Below are 15,916 nucleotides of genomic sequence, written 5' to 3'. Positions count from 1 at the left end.
ATATATAAACTCTCTAACGGGGTGTGCACATGGAAATTGAAATTGAACAGTTATTGCTTAAACTTTCATTATTGTTTATATTATGGTTAGCTTTCTTAGGTTTTACGCACCCATACACTTAACGATCGCCGGACAGCAAGAATAGATTAACGATCTTAGGGCTCATCGTTAGGTGTCAATGAGTGCAGGTTGCCAAACGATAAAGTAGAGTTGCGTTGTTTCCAATTGTACTTAATTTTTTATTTGGTCAAAATTTATAACTGATCTTCAACATAAACACAACAATAAGTTTGTTCACTAATACATTCTCATCTATTCCAGAGACAAAATTTACTTTTAATACGCATACAAAATTAAGGAAAGCTGGGTAAAAGCCAACACTTATTGATTCAACCTTTAGGGACTATTCTTTTACAGTAAAAACGAAAAAGCAAATAAACACAAAGTGTATTACAGTAATCTTTACTACTTCTAATCACTTATTTTCCATTAAAGTAAGTGTTAAAGTAGTTACGTTTGAACTTAGAAATGGGCATACACTTAATAAATCATTACCACACACGAACATGTGTATGTAAATCAATATTTCGTGAGAGTGTATTTCATTTTTGTTTAGGACTGATAATGCAAAATAGTTTTGGGTTTCAATATTAGTTACAACGAAAACGTGGACTCGTGGACAGTAGAGTTCAATTAAAAAATCTACTTTTAACCTTTATCTGTTATATAAGGCAGTATGCTTGATTTAAAATACTACGAATCAACCATTTGCTGATGATTTTAGTAATTTATTTATCTGAAAATCATACTTAGGGGTGGTTCTTGTAGTACTGTAGCATAGTAGAGTTCAGATTGGTTTTGAATCCACTTTAATAAGTAGTACGAAATACTAAGTGATTTTGTAAACACAACCTAAATTAGCAGTACTGTAAGACACTGTTTAATGACAAAAAAGGTTATATGTTGGTATCCCTGTTTTATTTACTTTTCATTGCCCATCAGCTGATATGCACCGTTGCATTGTCACGAGCCTTGGCGAGTGTCTTTAAAACTTCTATGAGTGTCGTAAAGTCTAATTACGAGAGTTGCGTACACTACTTTACCTACGAGTGTTTCTTTATTAATAAAAATCACCACTCATAACTTCCGGGAGAGGTTAAGTTTTCGTTTATAAACTCTCATTGCCACTGATTGTGATGCAACGACTTATTATCGCAACCACTCGCTCATTGTTTAATCAATTAAATTGGGCTCAACAGCTGATAAAGTTGGCGTTCGAAGTAGACCTATTACAATTTTACTTCTTCTCTATCGATTCTTGATCCTCATTAGTCAAAACTTGTACTGTAACAAAACAATACTGTAAAGTGGTGAATCTTTTCAATTCTAAGAACTGAATTGAAAAGGCTGGTTTAAAAACGGTCGTAGGTAAAATACATACATGTATTGCTGGTCTAAAATATTTTCGTTTTATACAGATCTTCCTAAATTGTTGACAAGTCAATAAATAGTTTACTTATTGAGTACTGAGATCACACATGGAAAATTAATTACAAAGCTTTCTTGAAATAAAATCAATTATTTACTTTTAAAGTATTCTTTTACAACACCTACTCTTCGGGATTGCAAAAGCACCATGTTTGGTTTAATTCACAATAAGTTCCCAGTAATACTAAATCTCATGGATAACTATGCAACAATGTATATCAGCTGATTGACAATTCAGTAAGGAAAACAGGGATACCAACATATGTTATTGTTTTGACCTTGAAAAGTGCCTCACGGTACTTGTAATTTGGGTTGCATAAAAAAACACCCTGTATAAATAATACCAAACGGATCAACCAATAACACGTTTTTAAACAAGAATTAATATTTTCTAAAATGTAGTTATGTTATTGGTGTATTATAAAGACTGGGTTCTACAGTAGAACCCCATTAACTCGACACCCGGTAACTCGACAGTCAACAGCTGACAGGGCGCTCGCAAAAATAAGCAATTTTGCCCAACATTCAATTTTAATTTTAATTCGGCAATTAATATTCAACATTTATTGAAGATTGTTTGCTCAATATATAAAAATATTCATCTAAGTAATAAATGCATATGTTCAATTTAGTCTGTTATGAATTCGTGGAGCACTGGAGCACACAGTTCCTGGAGAATTGGTTTGCCTGTCTTAACACAAAAAAGGCAGAATTGAATGGCTTACTGCTTACTGCCTAGGATCAGCTCTCTTATAGGAGATTATGCTATCTCTTCAATATACTATTTTGCAAACCCTAACACAGATAAAAAGGTAAATAGTGAGACTCTTTTTGTTTTTATAAGAGCAGAGTCATAGCATGTGCCTCAAAAGTAAGCTTTCTATTTAATTTAAAGAATATATAGTTGTAAATCCTGGCCACCATCCCCTTGTGGCTAACTGATGTTCAAATACCAGGAGGGAAGGGGAATCATATCTTCACCCATCCATGCAGTGTGGTACTAAAATACTTTTCTGGTTATGAACTAACTAGTTATATCTAACATTTTTCAAAGATTATTTTGTGAGTGTTTATTTTTTTTTTAGATAACCTTGAAACATAATGCATGACGAAACAAAACAAAGAGAGCAAGCAACATTTGATAAACCAACTAATAGCAATAAGTTACTTATTTCCAGTAAACACTATCTAATCATCTGCTGACATCAAATAGCTGAATCAGTGCTACCTGGAAATAACTACTATTGCACTAGGAAAACTATACCTTTTAATTAGAAGCAGAAATGCCTGTGAACAAGAACATTCTTTATTACATAGTGTTGCTGTTATACAATGAATAATAAAATAAATAATTTCAAATAATGAGGGATGGCGTGTAAGGTATTTAGTCCCCTGTCAAATGTGCATATACAGGCTCCCGTGTGCTCCTCAATGAGGCAGGTGTGGGAGTAGTCTTAATCTCTTCGTGTGACCTTGGAGAAATACAATTTCGATGGTGGCACTCTTGAAAATGGTGCGTTTGAACGCTGTGGGTAAAAAACAAAATGGCCGCCATCACAAACTTGTTTTCTTACTTATATCAGTAACTGTTAGAGTTATGAAAAAAATGTTGATACCAAAATGTAGCTATTTTAAATCTGCACAAAAAAGGTTATTACAGTTTTTATGTAGGATCAACCATTCTTTCATAAAACATAATTTTATATTTTTCATCAATAAAATTAATCAGGGTGGATGTAATGTCCCAGGACAGTTAAATATTTCAAAAAGTAATAAAGGGTGTTTCAGTAAAGCGTGATGGGCTATGCAGATTCAGATTCTATGTGCAACAATAATTCGAAAATGTAGTATAACATTGTTTCGATTTCGGCTTAGTTAAGCCGAATTCCGCCATTTTGTATTTTTTGAAAATAATTCATAACTCAAAAGCCCTTAGAGATATTTTTATGAAACTTGGTATAAACTTTAAGTCTACAACTATAAACATGCTCCGAAAAAATCTTTGATCAGGCTCATCGAATTTCAAAATGGCGGCCATTAAAATTCTTTATAGTCAAATTCCATGAAAACCAGAATTAAAAATAAAACTTTGAAACACAATATGTAAAGTCCTTTTTATTACAAATCGAACGACACTTTATTTGTGAAAATCGTATAATAAATAAAAAAGTTATGTAACTTTTATTATGTTTTTGTCACTAGTTTCTATGGAATTTAACTTTGTCATTTCAAAATGACTGCCATTTTGATAATTACTATTAATAATAAAAGTTACATAACTTTTTCATTTATTATCCGATTTTCGCAAATAAAGCTCATTCGATTTGTAATAAAAAGGACTTTAAATAATGTGTTGCAAAATTTTGTTTTATTAGCTGGTTTTCATGGAATTTGACTTTAAACATTTTAAATGGCGGCCATTTTGTTTTTACCCACAGCGTTCAAACGCATCATTTTCAAGAGTGCCACCATCGAAATTGTATTTCTCAAAGGTCAAACAAAGAGATTAAGACTACTCCCACACCTGCCTCATCAAGGAGCACACGGGTGTACATTTGACAGAGGACTAATTTAATAGGGTGTATGATTTTAAATAATTGTTTATATTTTAAATTTGAAAATATTTAAATTAAAATAAAGGTTTGTCAATTAAGTACTGTACTTCATTAGGTACTTTTGAAAATTACATTTATTCTTAGTACAATCTGGGATTCTACTCAAAAGCTTAATTCCTGAATGTTAAGTGTTTTCTTGTAATAACGCAAATATAATAAGGATAAATGTTTAACTCCAAACCGATTTCTTCTTTCGTGTAAAAGTCACCTTAAGATATTGTGAAGTTAAATATTTTCCTAACATGAATCAAAACTTCTCAAAAGACTAAAATCTGTTCATATTTTCACCTCAGAAAAGGAAAATTTAGTTTTAGAAGATGATTTTGAATTTTATTTTATTTTTACAGATTTTTCTTGCAGTAAGAATATTGAAACGAAAGGCTAGTTTTTTGTGTATCCATGAATTGAAATTTCAAAGTTTATAGTAAAATCAAATGAATATCAGAGAAAAAACCCTTTTTCAATTGATAGTTTCCATTCCCCTTATTTTACTGATTGAATGATATATTTTTTTAATCCTTACCCCATGAATATCCTGATGAAATATATTTGACAAAATCTTCAAACTATACATACCCCTAACTTATTAAATGTCTCATTTTCCCATGAATAAAATATAAGATTTTGTCTATAAAATAGAAAATAGAGTGTGTGTGTGTGAAGAAGAGAGATTTTATTCTTGAGTATGTTTCTCTCTTTCCCAGAAGTCATTTTTTGTGGGTCGCCATCAAGGTGCCACCATATAAACCAATCAACTGCCTACCTTGGTATGATGGTCAGCGGTGACAAAGTGCAACACAGACAACCTGCTATCTAAAAAATACTTGAGGAAGCTGGAAATTTAGATTAATCAGGTGATTATTCATGCAAATATTTATTGAATCAAAATTAACTTGACTACTACCAAAGCAATAACTTCAGCTTTGCACATACTCAACATAGATTTTTAATACAGGGTATCAAACAAGTCCCAGGATGGTTAAAATAGGACTTCCATATTGTTTATTATTTGTTATTTTACAGAGCAGTATGGTAGTCCTGTTAAATTGTGTAACCGAATGTAGAAAAAAACTGATAACTCGGTTGTTTGTCATCCGATTTTAACAAACAAGGTCTCATTTGATTTGGATTTAAATTTTCTATCTTTTTAATCCAAAGAACAATTTCCTTAATATTTACGGTTTTTATGAAATTTGGCAATAAAGATTTTAAATGGCCGCCATATTGAAACGGCTTGAGATATCGGAACGAAACTTTGTAAGCTCTACCTACTAAAATACACATTTACACTAATTTTTAAATTTATATCTTGAAAAATGCTCAAGATATAAAATAATTCTTAAAAATCACAAACAGACCAACAATCAGAAATCTAAGCATTTTAGACCCGTCTAAGCCCAAGGAACAAGTCCACAAAATGTGTCCAGACAATTTGGAAACACCATGTATATAAATATATCTATACAGGGTGATGAACTTTGAAGCCTAATACAATTATTTTTTTTGTACATAGATCATTTTTTAAATTACCATATGACAGAGGAACTCATAAAGATTTTTTCAACGATTTGCTTTCATCAGCTGTCCAATTGTTGTCGCTCAAAGCTTTAAACTTCAAAACATAGCTTACAGTAAGGCAGGTGTCATGAGCGTGCAAGAGAAAGATCAGTGTGTTGAATGGTACATTGAAACAAAATGAAACACCATGAGATTTTTTCGTCTGGGGTTTTGTCAATGACCAAGTTTACAAGTCAAAAGTCTCCAATGTTCTAGAATTGAGATTGAGAATCAATGCAGCCTTCAGCAACACCACAGATGAAATGTGACATGGAGTGTGGTCAGAGTTTTTTGGTACACCCTGTACAATGCCGTAATTGTGACCTAAAAAGAACAACTGAGTCAAAAATGGCAGCGTTCAAAGATTCTGTGAATTTGCAATTTTGAATGGATCCCATTTTTGACTCAGTTTGAGTTTGGGTGTGGGGAATGCATTCTGATATTTAAGACCTTTCATTTAATATGCATACTGAGTACTGACCTATCTTTGCAATTATGATTTCCTTCCAACTTCTAGCAGAGGGTTTAGGGGAGGGGGTGGCGCCCCCCTGAGGAGGTAGTGTATCACTGGATAGTGTTCTAAAATGGTTTTTATGTCCAGTAACTTTCTTCAAAGTTTTGTAGCTCTATCTTGATAATTTTTTAAGATATTTAACTGTCCCGGGTTCTTTTTACATACCCGTTAAAGCCAACGCCTTATACTTGGTGAGTCAGTGGCTAAGTTGGTAGTGCCACGGACTTCTTGCCCATGGCAGATATGTCATCCTGATCACTGTTGCCACTTTTTATCAGCACAGTTCACCCTTGTAGTGTACCGGCTCACCCCTTACTTTGCTGGATAAGTTCCAAGCACAGTTCCATAGCCTATGTCGACAGGCAAATGCAAGGTTAAAAGAGGCATCCAACCTCTTTAATAAAAAAAAGGCAAAAATATTTATATATGTATATTAAGGGTAGCTGATTACTTTTTAAAAGTTGAATAATGTTTATTTGTCTTTGTGGATAATAGATTGGATTTTGGTGAATAAAGGTTTCCTCTACACTTTTGAAGGGGCTACATATTTATGGAGTAAAAATTGTGCATGGTAATGTGCTGTGATGACACTAAATGAGCTAATAGGAAAGTTTGAAGTTACAAGTTTGCTAAATGGCAACAAATGAGACATTTATAAAATAAAGTATACATTGTTAAAGTTAATAAAAACTCCAAACATTTAGATTGATGCAAGTTCAGTTTTTCCCTTTATTATAAAAAAAAACACAATATTTTCTAGTACTATGACAAACGATAACATTATCTGTGGGGTAAATATTGTCTAAATACCAACAGTAGTTTATTTTTTATTTCTATTTAGTTCAAATGGTCCAAGAACAGTCCTTTGCTATGTCGGCGAATGTGGTTGGCGCATATGTTATCTGTAGCTGAGCTAGCATTATTCTTCCATCTCCTACGTCCGTCCGTTTGATCTTGTGACTCACTCTGCTAAACCTCACCTCTTCTCTCTACTGATCATTCAAAGTGTAGCTTTGGTCAAGGTAGGCCTACTGTTTGTGCAACTGTGTTAGTAGATTATCAACGTTTTTGTTAGAGGAATACTATTCCCAGAAATTGGAATTGAGGGTAAGTAACTGAATGACAATTATTTTTGTGTATGTGCTTTGTCCTGATGTACAGGGTGGAAAAAAGTCCTGGGAAAGTTAAATATTTTAATAAGTAATAAAAGTATAACTTTAAAACTTGGTACATAGCTAATAGACGTTGAAATCATTTAAACACATTATTCAGTGATACACTACCTCCTTCCTCATGGTGACGGCCCGCTAGGAGTCAGAAGAAAATCTTAAATGTAAGCATTGATTGATATCCACATAAAATTAAAGGTCGTTACTAGTGGAATACAGTTACGCAAATTTGATCTCAAACGGACAACTGAGTCAAAAATGGCAGCCATTCAAAAATTTGTTGAATCTGCCATTTTGAATTTTTTAATGGCTGCCATTTTTTACTCAGTTGTTCTTTTGAGCTCAAATTTGTGGCAATGTATTCTACTAATTAAGACCTGTCATTTTATGTGCGTATCGACCTATGCATACGTTTATGGTTTTCTACCGACTTCTAGCAAGCGCCTCCCTGAGGAGGTAGCACATAGTAGCAATGCAAAATCAATGCATCTTTGAATAGCTCTCATTTTTGACCTGGTATTGTATTTTACCATAGACAATAGAGTAAATATAGACTGTCAAAGAAAGGTTTTGCGATCTGCCGCTAGAGCGTTATCGCCGTTCGATATAGGTTATCGGTATTCTATTCGATTTCATCATCGACTACTTGCCAGCTGTTACCAACACTACCACTCTTGCAAACTAAATGATTACTATATCGCTAGTATCGTCTTCTGCAATCGTGTCAAAATCATGAACATCCTCCGCGGCTGTGTAGACATCGTCGTTGAATGCCGTGGTCCCGAAACGTCATCGTCGTCCACGATTGCGGCAAAATTGAGAACATCTTCAGCAGCCGTGTAGACATTCTCATCTTGCGTGATCGTAGAAAAGACGTGATCATTTTTTACTGCGGTCACAAGAACGTCGTCTAGCACGGTCGCGGTTAAAGAACATCTCCCGCGGTCGTGTAGACATCATCATCGTCTTGCGCCGTCACGGAAACGTGATCGTTGTCTAGCGCGATCGCGGTAAAATCATTAAATTTCCCGACTTTGATATCAAAATAAAGACTAAATCCCAACTTTTCAAGACCATTTAGAAATTCAAAACTAATACCTGACCTTCCCGTTTTCCCCGACTACTAGAAATCTAGAAATTAGATTTTGACCTTGCAAATATAAAACAAAACCTTTCTAATAAACCACTTCCTAATATTATGGATTAATAAAGAAAAACTTTGAATCATTGTAATGAAACTACAAAAGTATAACAAATATATGTTAAAAAAATACAATAAATGATGGCATTTAAATTAATTTATTGCTTAATATTAAATAAGTCAGTAAACTCCAATTCCGGGGAATTCCTCCAAAGTTGGCAACACTACTCCCAACTACCAAGTTGTTATGGAAATGGTCGCTAGCGCTTGATGATGCAGCAGTGTGCGCCGTAACTACACATTACCCCTAGCGGTCGGCGCCGGAATATACGCTAACCGCAGCACAGCTGACAGTCTATATTTATTTCTTTTTGTCTATGATTTTACTAACAAGACCTTTAATTTTATGTTCATATCAACCTATGGTTATATTTAAGATTTCATTCTGACTCATAGCGGGCCATCCCCCTGAGGAGGTAGCGCATCACTGCATAATGTGTTAAAATGATTTTAATGTTCAGTAACTGTGTACTAAGTTTAAATCATTATCTTTATTAATTTTTGAAATATTTAACAGTTCCGGTACTTTTTCCACCCTGTATTTAATGACAATAATTTTTAAGCTTGTTCATTTTAGCTTAAGATAACGATTCTAATTATTAAGGAAAGACAAGGTGAATTTCTCCAGCTGTTCCATCAGCTGTTGGGGCTGTCATTGAGTTAAAATGATTTATATGCTTAGTAACTTTGTGCCAAATTTTGTAGCAGTATCTGTATTGGTTATATATATATAAATATATATATTTATGTATGTATATTAAACTGTCTCATGACTTGCGCAGTATCCAAGATTTTAGATGGGCCTACATGGTATAACTTTCTTCAGACAATACTGGTCAGATATGAGTTAGGGAGAATGTTTTGCTATTAAAGGGAACTCTGCTAATGTTTACTGATAAATTGATGGTAACATTTTTAAATTCATAAAACATTATAATTTTTCAGGTTTCAAATAAAAGAGGGGAAAATGAATACTATGTTCATCTACATCATCATCGAGGCTGCAATTGTGACGTCTTCTGTTACTGCTGCAGATATCCTTAGGGAGAATGTGATGAAAGATTACACACCACAAGACATGACCAAAAGTAAATTACGTGACATCGCAAAGTGGGCCACTTCTGGAAGTAAGAATGCATACCTTAATACTTACACATTTTTAAGTTAGTATTTCAATGTCTACAGTAGAACTCCAATTATTCGAACTCCAACTATAAGAATTACCGATTATTAAAATCACAGAAAAACATTTCAAAGAGTTAAAACCACAATAATGAGAATTGTAATATAAGAAGGCTGAAGCAGTGATCGCTGCAAAATCCAAAACCTCTCTCGCAGTCGTGCAGACATTGTCTCCTGCAGTCATGGAAACATCGTTATTGTTTCCCGCAATAGCAGACAATCTTAAACATCCTCCATTATCATTTTAAAATTCCACTGAGAAATACACACCTAAATTAAAATTGTTAAGGTGGCGTTTTTGAATTCATGATGGCTTTATGTAGTCAAAACACAATTTATATTTAAGCAATTTTCAATCCTTAAGACTTCTGGAGCTGAAGTTTACTGTGTAAGACTGAATTAAATATTGACAACATGAGTATTTTTCCACCCAAAATCAGGTGGAGGACCTTTTCTCACTCTAATAAATGTTAATATCTAATAAGATTTTCAAAAGTTATGAATTTATTTAAGTGTTTTGGTCAAGTATTGCATTTATCATAAAAGCCACCCAGACTGTTAGCCCTGATCATCTCTAATGATCACGGCGAAGCGACGTTGTGATCAACTCACCCTTTTGTGGCAACACCAAGACCATATTTTGTGATCGCAGTGACATTATGATCAGTGTAACAATTAGTTGAAGTTTAAGTTGCTACAATCACAACATTATTGAGAATTTTCGACCGCAAAACTTTGCAGACATTATTCACAAACGTAATCTTGGAACGAGTTTCCCAACCCTACAATAATCTAAATACTACTCAAACCCCACCTTAAATTTAATAACGAGGAATAATAACCTTGCAAATATTTTATTTTTTAAACGTTCCTTGTTTGGAGCAAGAAACTATATTTACATTTTAGTATACCATCCCATGCTACTCGCTAGATATTCTATTGCTTACCCGACCGTTCGGATAGTGAAAAAATATCCCATTTTCGGGACTGAGTAAAAATAAATGTTCATGATTGATTTCTTCTCCCGACCCACCAAAATTGTCCCCTCGACCCTATAGGACGTAGTAGGGGAACTGCTGTTCTAGATCATCAGTGGGTGGTGTGTTGAGGTTGAATAGTTTTAAGTCAAATCAAACACAAGAATCTACAAATAGGTCATAGAGGAAGTAGGCCTAATCTTAGATCTGCGACTGCGGAATAATAAGGCAGCTAACTTTAAATCCCAAGGGTGAAGAGTAATACGATTACGACCCTAAAGAGTGGTCTATAAATGGATCCGTCATCTGGGCTATTGTTGGCTATGATATATTACTTAGCGTCGTGAATATCCTTCACTTAAGTTTGATTGAAACTATTTCAACCATATTTGCATTAAGTACAGTAAAACCCACCTCCTGACCTCAGATTAACAAAACTCTTGCAATATCCGACTGTGTCCATTCCTCTTCTTAAGGCCAAGCCAGACCGAGTTTTGTGTTTTAAATATAATTTTTTTCAATCTACATTAAGTGTGTCACCTCTCCCCCTATTTTAGTTACGCTGATGAATATCCATTCTTGTTTTTCTTTCACACTATGCAGATAAGGAGTTCTTCTTTACATCAGGAGAAATACACTTTTCCACGCCAAAAAAAAAAAAAAAAAAAAAAAAAAAAAACTAACTATGAAACCAAAATAGAGTAGAGAGTATTGGCAATAGAAAGATTTTTGCCATACACTTTAAAACACCAGCCCCTCGAAAAATATTTCAATTTCAATTATTATAAATTTAATAGAAGACACCCTCAGAGTAAATGAAAAATGTATTTTGGTGTTGTAATTTTTACATAAAATATACAATAGTAATGTACTCAGGGCTTGCAGGGGTTCAAAGGCAGAACCAAGATTTAACATGAACAATAAAATTTATGACACTGTTTTTAAATAAGGTTGGATGAAAATTGCATAGAGATGCAGAACACCTCTAAGTACCTAGGTTATGCTTACATTATAATTTGGCATTAAAAGACGGTGCAAAAAATCGCCACAATACACAATAGAATCTGAAACTATTTGTGTCAAAATTCAGTCAGGATTTATTGCATCTCTAGATTCATAATGTGTGTTTTCAGGTGGATTTATTCTCATCTTGCTTGTGGCATTCCTATCCATCTATTTGTCAATTGAATCGTTCATGGTGGCTTATCGTAAGTGCAGAGGGCTGATTCGTGATTACAACGCTATGAGATATGTAAGGATTGAAGAACCAAGACACAATGCAGCCAGTACAAACCCCCCTCAATGTGAAACTTGCTTCTCACTTCCTAATGCGCCTTCCTCTCCCCAACCCATCCCTCAGGCTCCGGGAGATGACGAATACCTGGAGACTTTCAGACAGCAACACAGCTACTCAACCAGACATGTGTGTCAGAGTCCTTTTCCTCTACAAATTAACGAAGACATCATTGATATCTTTGACGAAGAAGCCAATGACATTTTTCATTTAGATAGTCCTGAACGCTAAACAATTCTCCTTCAAATGCAAATTAATCTAACAGTCACAGGCTAAAATTGGAGGTAGGTTCCTTAAAAAATTTATTTTTGATGATCGTTTAAAGTGCCATATACTTAACAGTAAATACTAGTGAAAATCCCATTTTAATTTAAAAAAAAAAGTTTTAATAAAAATAAGAGCGATAACTTTCTCCCAAAAAATTTGGTTGGATTTACGTTTTCTAAATTCTTTCTAAGTTTTAAAGTGTAAAGATTATTTCTATAGTCATTGAATTTTCTGTACTCCCCTATGAAAGTAGTATTGCTAATAGTTATGAATTGGATTATATAGTATTCCTGTGACTTGTTAGTCGTCAATGTTGTCTTGAAGTTGGAAATGTTTCATGTCCAAGTCCAACCTCCAATTTTAGCCTGTGACTGTCTAATTACTACTTTGTAAGAAAGTAGGGTGTTATTTGTGCAAGTTCATATACAATTAAATTTATATTTTTATTTACCTATGTGTTGAAATGTAAATAAATAAAAAGTAAAAAAAAATGTTCTACTTACAAAACCTGTAAACCTGTAAATCACTTAATCACTTTTTTAATTGGTTGTATAACTACACATACTTACTTTGGAAACTTAACTTGGTTGAATGGTTAAAAGTTGGTACTCAAAAATATATTTTTAAAAACTAGGTTTCTTTTAAGTTTTTCAGAAATTAACTGAAAAATTTTGGGGAAGAAGGGCGCACAATGAATCATTTGGATATTCTTGAAAAAAAAAAACAAACAAGAATGTATACGACCAAATTGTAGTGTAGAAGAACTATGTAGATGTGTATCATTTTAATATGACAGGACAATATAGCTAAGAAAATATTGGATAGCTAGAAGGAAGAAAGTCTCTTGAGAGGACACAGCAGATATAGAGCCTCATGAAGACTCAGCGAGGTGATGTAAGGTATTAATGCTGCTTGATAGCTTAACTGTCTTACATAAGTGGATATTAAACACGAGAGAGAGATCTACGATGAACCTAAGTTACTGTTGGTGATTGATCTCTTTACTATCTCTACTATCGGTGGTATTGATCTCAAAATTGGCAAGGTTGGTTTTCAAATAGATACTGGAAAAATCCAAATTTTTAAGAGTTTGGATTTGGCTTTCAGGAACTAAAATATTTTTGATGGTTGTAAGGTCATTTGGTAGTGCCTCCTCGGCCTGTGGGGTTTCCTCTTGCCTCTATGTAAGGCAATATCATCAGAATACATAAATTTACTAGTAAGGGTAATGTTAAGGGTAAGTTAGCTACAGTATATGCACAGTGAAAATCAATGGAGCGAGCATTGGCTTCTGTACATCTTTGAGTTGGGTGAAAGAACTTTAACTCTCTGCTTGAAATTGTGGAGGTTGGGAGACACAGAATAAAAAGGTGCAAAATCAGTTTGGAAATCTTATCACAAATACTTATAGTAGGCCTATGAGGCAGTAGCTCTCAGTCTAAAGAGGTTCAATTCAATTCAATTTGATTGGTTCATTGACAGCATAAACCAGATTACAATACAGTATACACTTAAATTAGTAAAATCATTTTACAATTGACAAGATAACAGTTATGCATTTAGCAGCAAGCAGGTACATTATATAAACAAACAACTTTGACAATTATTGCAGTATTTACAATCTAGAAATACAAATCTGAGCAACATAGGAAGAGTGATATGAAGGGTCGATATCGAGCAATTCTCCAGTTTCAAATATGGTGTTGAGAACTGTAGCCACACATAAACTTGTAATTAATTAAGTCAATCAATTAAGAAATTAAATGCTATTCAAACATATGTCGTTGGTCATATTCAGCGGGAATCCAGCTCTAGTTTTTCCTAACATAAAAAGATATTATCTATCATCATCATCATTTTATTTCTATCAACATCATGTATTTATAAAGATTTGCTTTGATTGATACATTTGTCTGTTTGCTGTCTTGATTTTCCATTACTGACGACTGTCAGAGCTTACAAAACAATATCGGCTACACTTTATAGTCTATATCCATATTCCTATTTTATATTTATTTAGCATGTTATGTATTTTTGAGTTACATTATTCATTTTACATTCATACAAACTAACACAATTGGATTTGCCAAGTTAGTCTGACATCATCGCCTTCATTTACACGGTCTGACATGTCAGCAGACATGTTTGCCGACTCATCCGACACTGACCGCGTCGGACCGTGTGTGGGTAAAACAGACTGAGTCCGCAGACAGTCGGACAAGTCCACGGTTGAAAATTCTAGACGGACTTGGCCGACAAGGCCAAAACAAACGATCCCGTCGGACCGTGTATGGGCTCAACAGACTTGGTCTGCGTACTGGCAGTTAACTCTACTTGTTTTTAAGGACATTTTAGAGTAAAATCGATTTAAAATGTGCAGTGACAACAAAAGGTTTTGGGAGAGTTTATTGCATTGTACAGGAGTATGCTGTGTTTGTGGGACATACGAAGCAAACAGTACATAGCAACAAACACTTGAGGCAAGATTGATGCACTTGAATTTGGGACACATGTCTTTTTTGAGTAACTTTGAACCGTCCAAAATATTATTCAAACCAACCAGGATTATTTAGTATTGATTGTACTCGTATATAAGACAAGGAGAAATATTCAAATTAAAGAAGATTTCAAAAAATGAAGCCCTGATGCTTGCCGAATAAAACCAAAGCTGCACAAAGATTTCACAGTCAGAACGGCAGTTCGGAACATTGGTCGGATTGTGTGTGGTAACAGCCAGACTTGACAGACGGACTACAGACCGCACATGTCTGCCGACATGAAGGACCATGTTTGCGGGGCTACGTGTAGGTGGGGTTACGTTTTGCGAAATTTTTCAATATGTATAGCCTCCGGATTATCAATATACAATATAAGTTGTTTAAATACCTGTATTTTATGTAATCCAAGTGGTTGAGGTAGTTTACGTCTAGACTTAAACGGGGACGTGAGTCTAAACGTAAACTCCCGCCAGCCGCGTTGTTTCTAGTCATCCGTGTCGTGTTTTTAATGTTTTGTAAATTTGTTGTGTGATTTGTGACGACCTTCTCAAGAAGCGACAATGTCCTTGTGAAGCCAGGACATAATGATGGTTCCAGTGTTGAACCGAAACTAGTTGCTACCGCAACCACCTGGATTACATAAAATACATGTATTTAAACCACTTATATTGTTTTGTGAAACTTAGAACTATTCACCACTACTCAGGGATGGCTAGAGGGTGGGGATGGGGGGGGGCCAGAGCCCCAGGGCTCCAAAGGGGTTCCAACCCCGTCAAATTAAAATTTGTCTGTACATGCAATCATATAATCTGCTAAAGTTAAAAAGTTTAGTATGGCTTTCCAGGTCACTAACAATTACTTTAATTTTTTACTTAAAGTTGCAACCTGTGAGCATGTGAATTAATCAAACTATCGGGCATTTTAGAAATGTATTGTTATTTGTGTAAGAAAACTGCAATGGGGAGGAAACCTTAAAGGAGAAAAAATGGGTGTGGAAACTTATAGTGATGCATTCACTTTACTTGTAAAATTTAGACGAAAGTGAAAGACCTGTTTAGGGATATCCAGAATTTATAGTAAATCCTGAGGAAATATCACCTAAACCTGATGCTTTCCCAGCAAAGCAGTGATAGCCCCTTCTAAATCACCGTCAG

The 15,916-nt window shown here is 34.3% G+C and overlaps 1 protein-coding gene across 1 annotated transcript; it reads left to right on the top strand.

Moving 5' to 3' along the window:
- Positions 1-9,520: 9,520 nt before the first annotated feature.
- On the top strand, positions 9,521-12,228 carry LOC128998905 (uncharacterized). The gene is made up of 2 exons (XM_054425261.1): positions 9,521-9,671; positions 11,837-12,228. The coding sequence occupies exons 1-2, from the start codon at positions 9,521-9,523 to the stop codon at positions 12,226-12,228; spliced, it is 543 nt and encodes a 180-aa protein (XP_054281236.1).
- Positions 12,229-15,916: the final 3,688 nt, after the last annotated feature.

Source organism: Macrosteles quadrilineatus, unplaced genomic scaffold (genome assembly GCF_028750875.1).
Source record: "Macrosteles quadrilineatus isolate MER2022 unplaced genomic scaffold, UCM_ALF_1.0 Scaffold_7__1_contigs__length_78375512, whole genome shotgun sequence".
Taxonomy (NCBI): Eukaryota; Metazoa; Arthropoda; class Insecta; order Hemiptera; family Cicadellidae; genus Macrosteles; species Macrosteles quadrilineatus.
The sequence above is the reverse complement of the archived record's forward strand: the minus strand, read 5'-3'. Positions and strand labels throughout refer to the sequence as shown.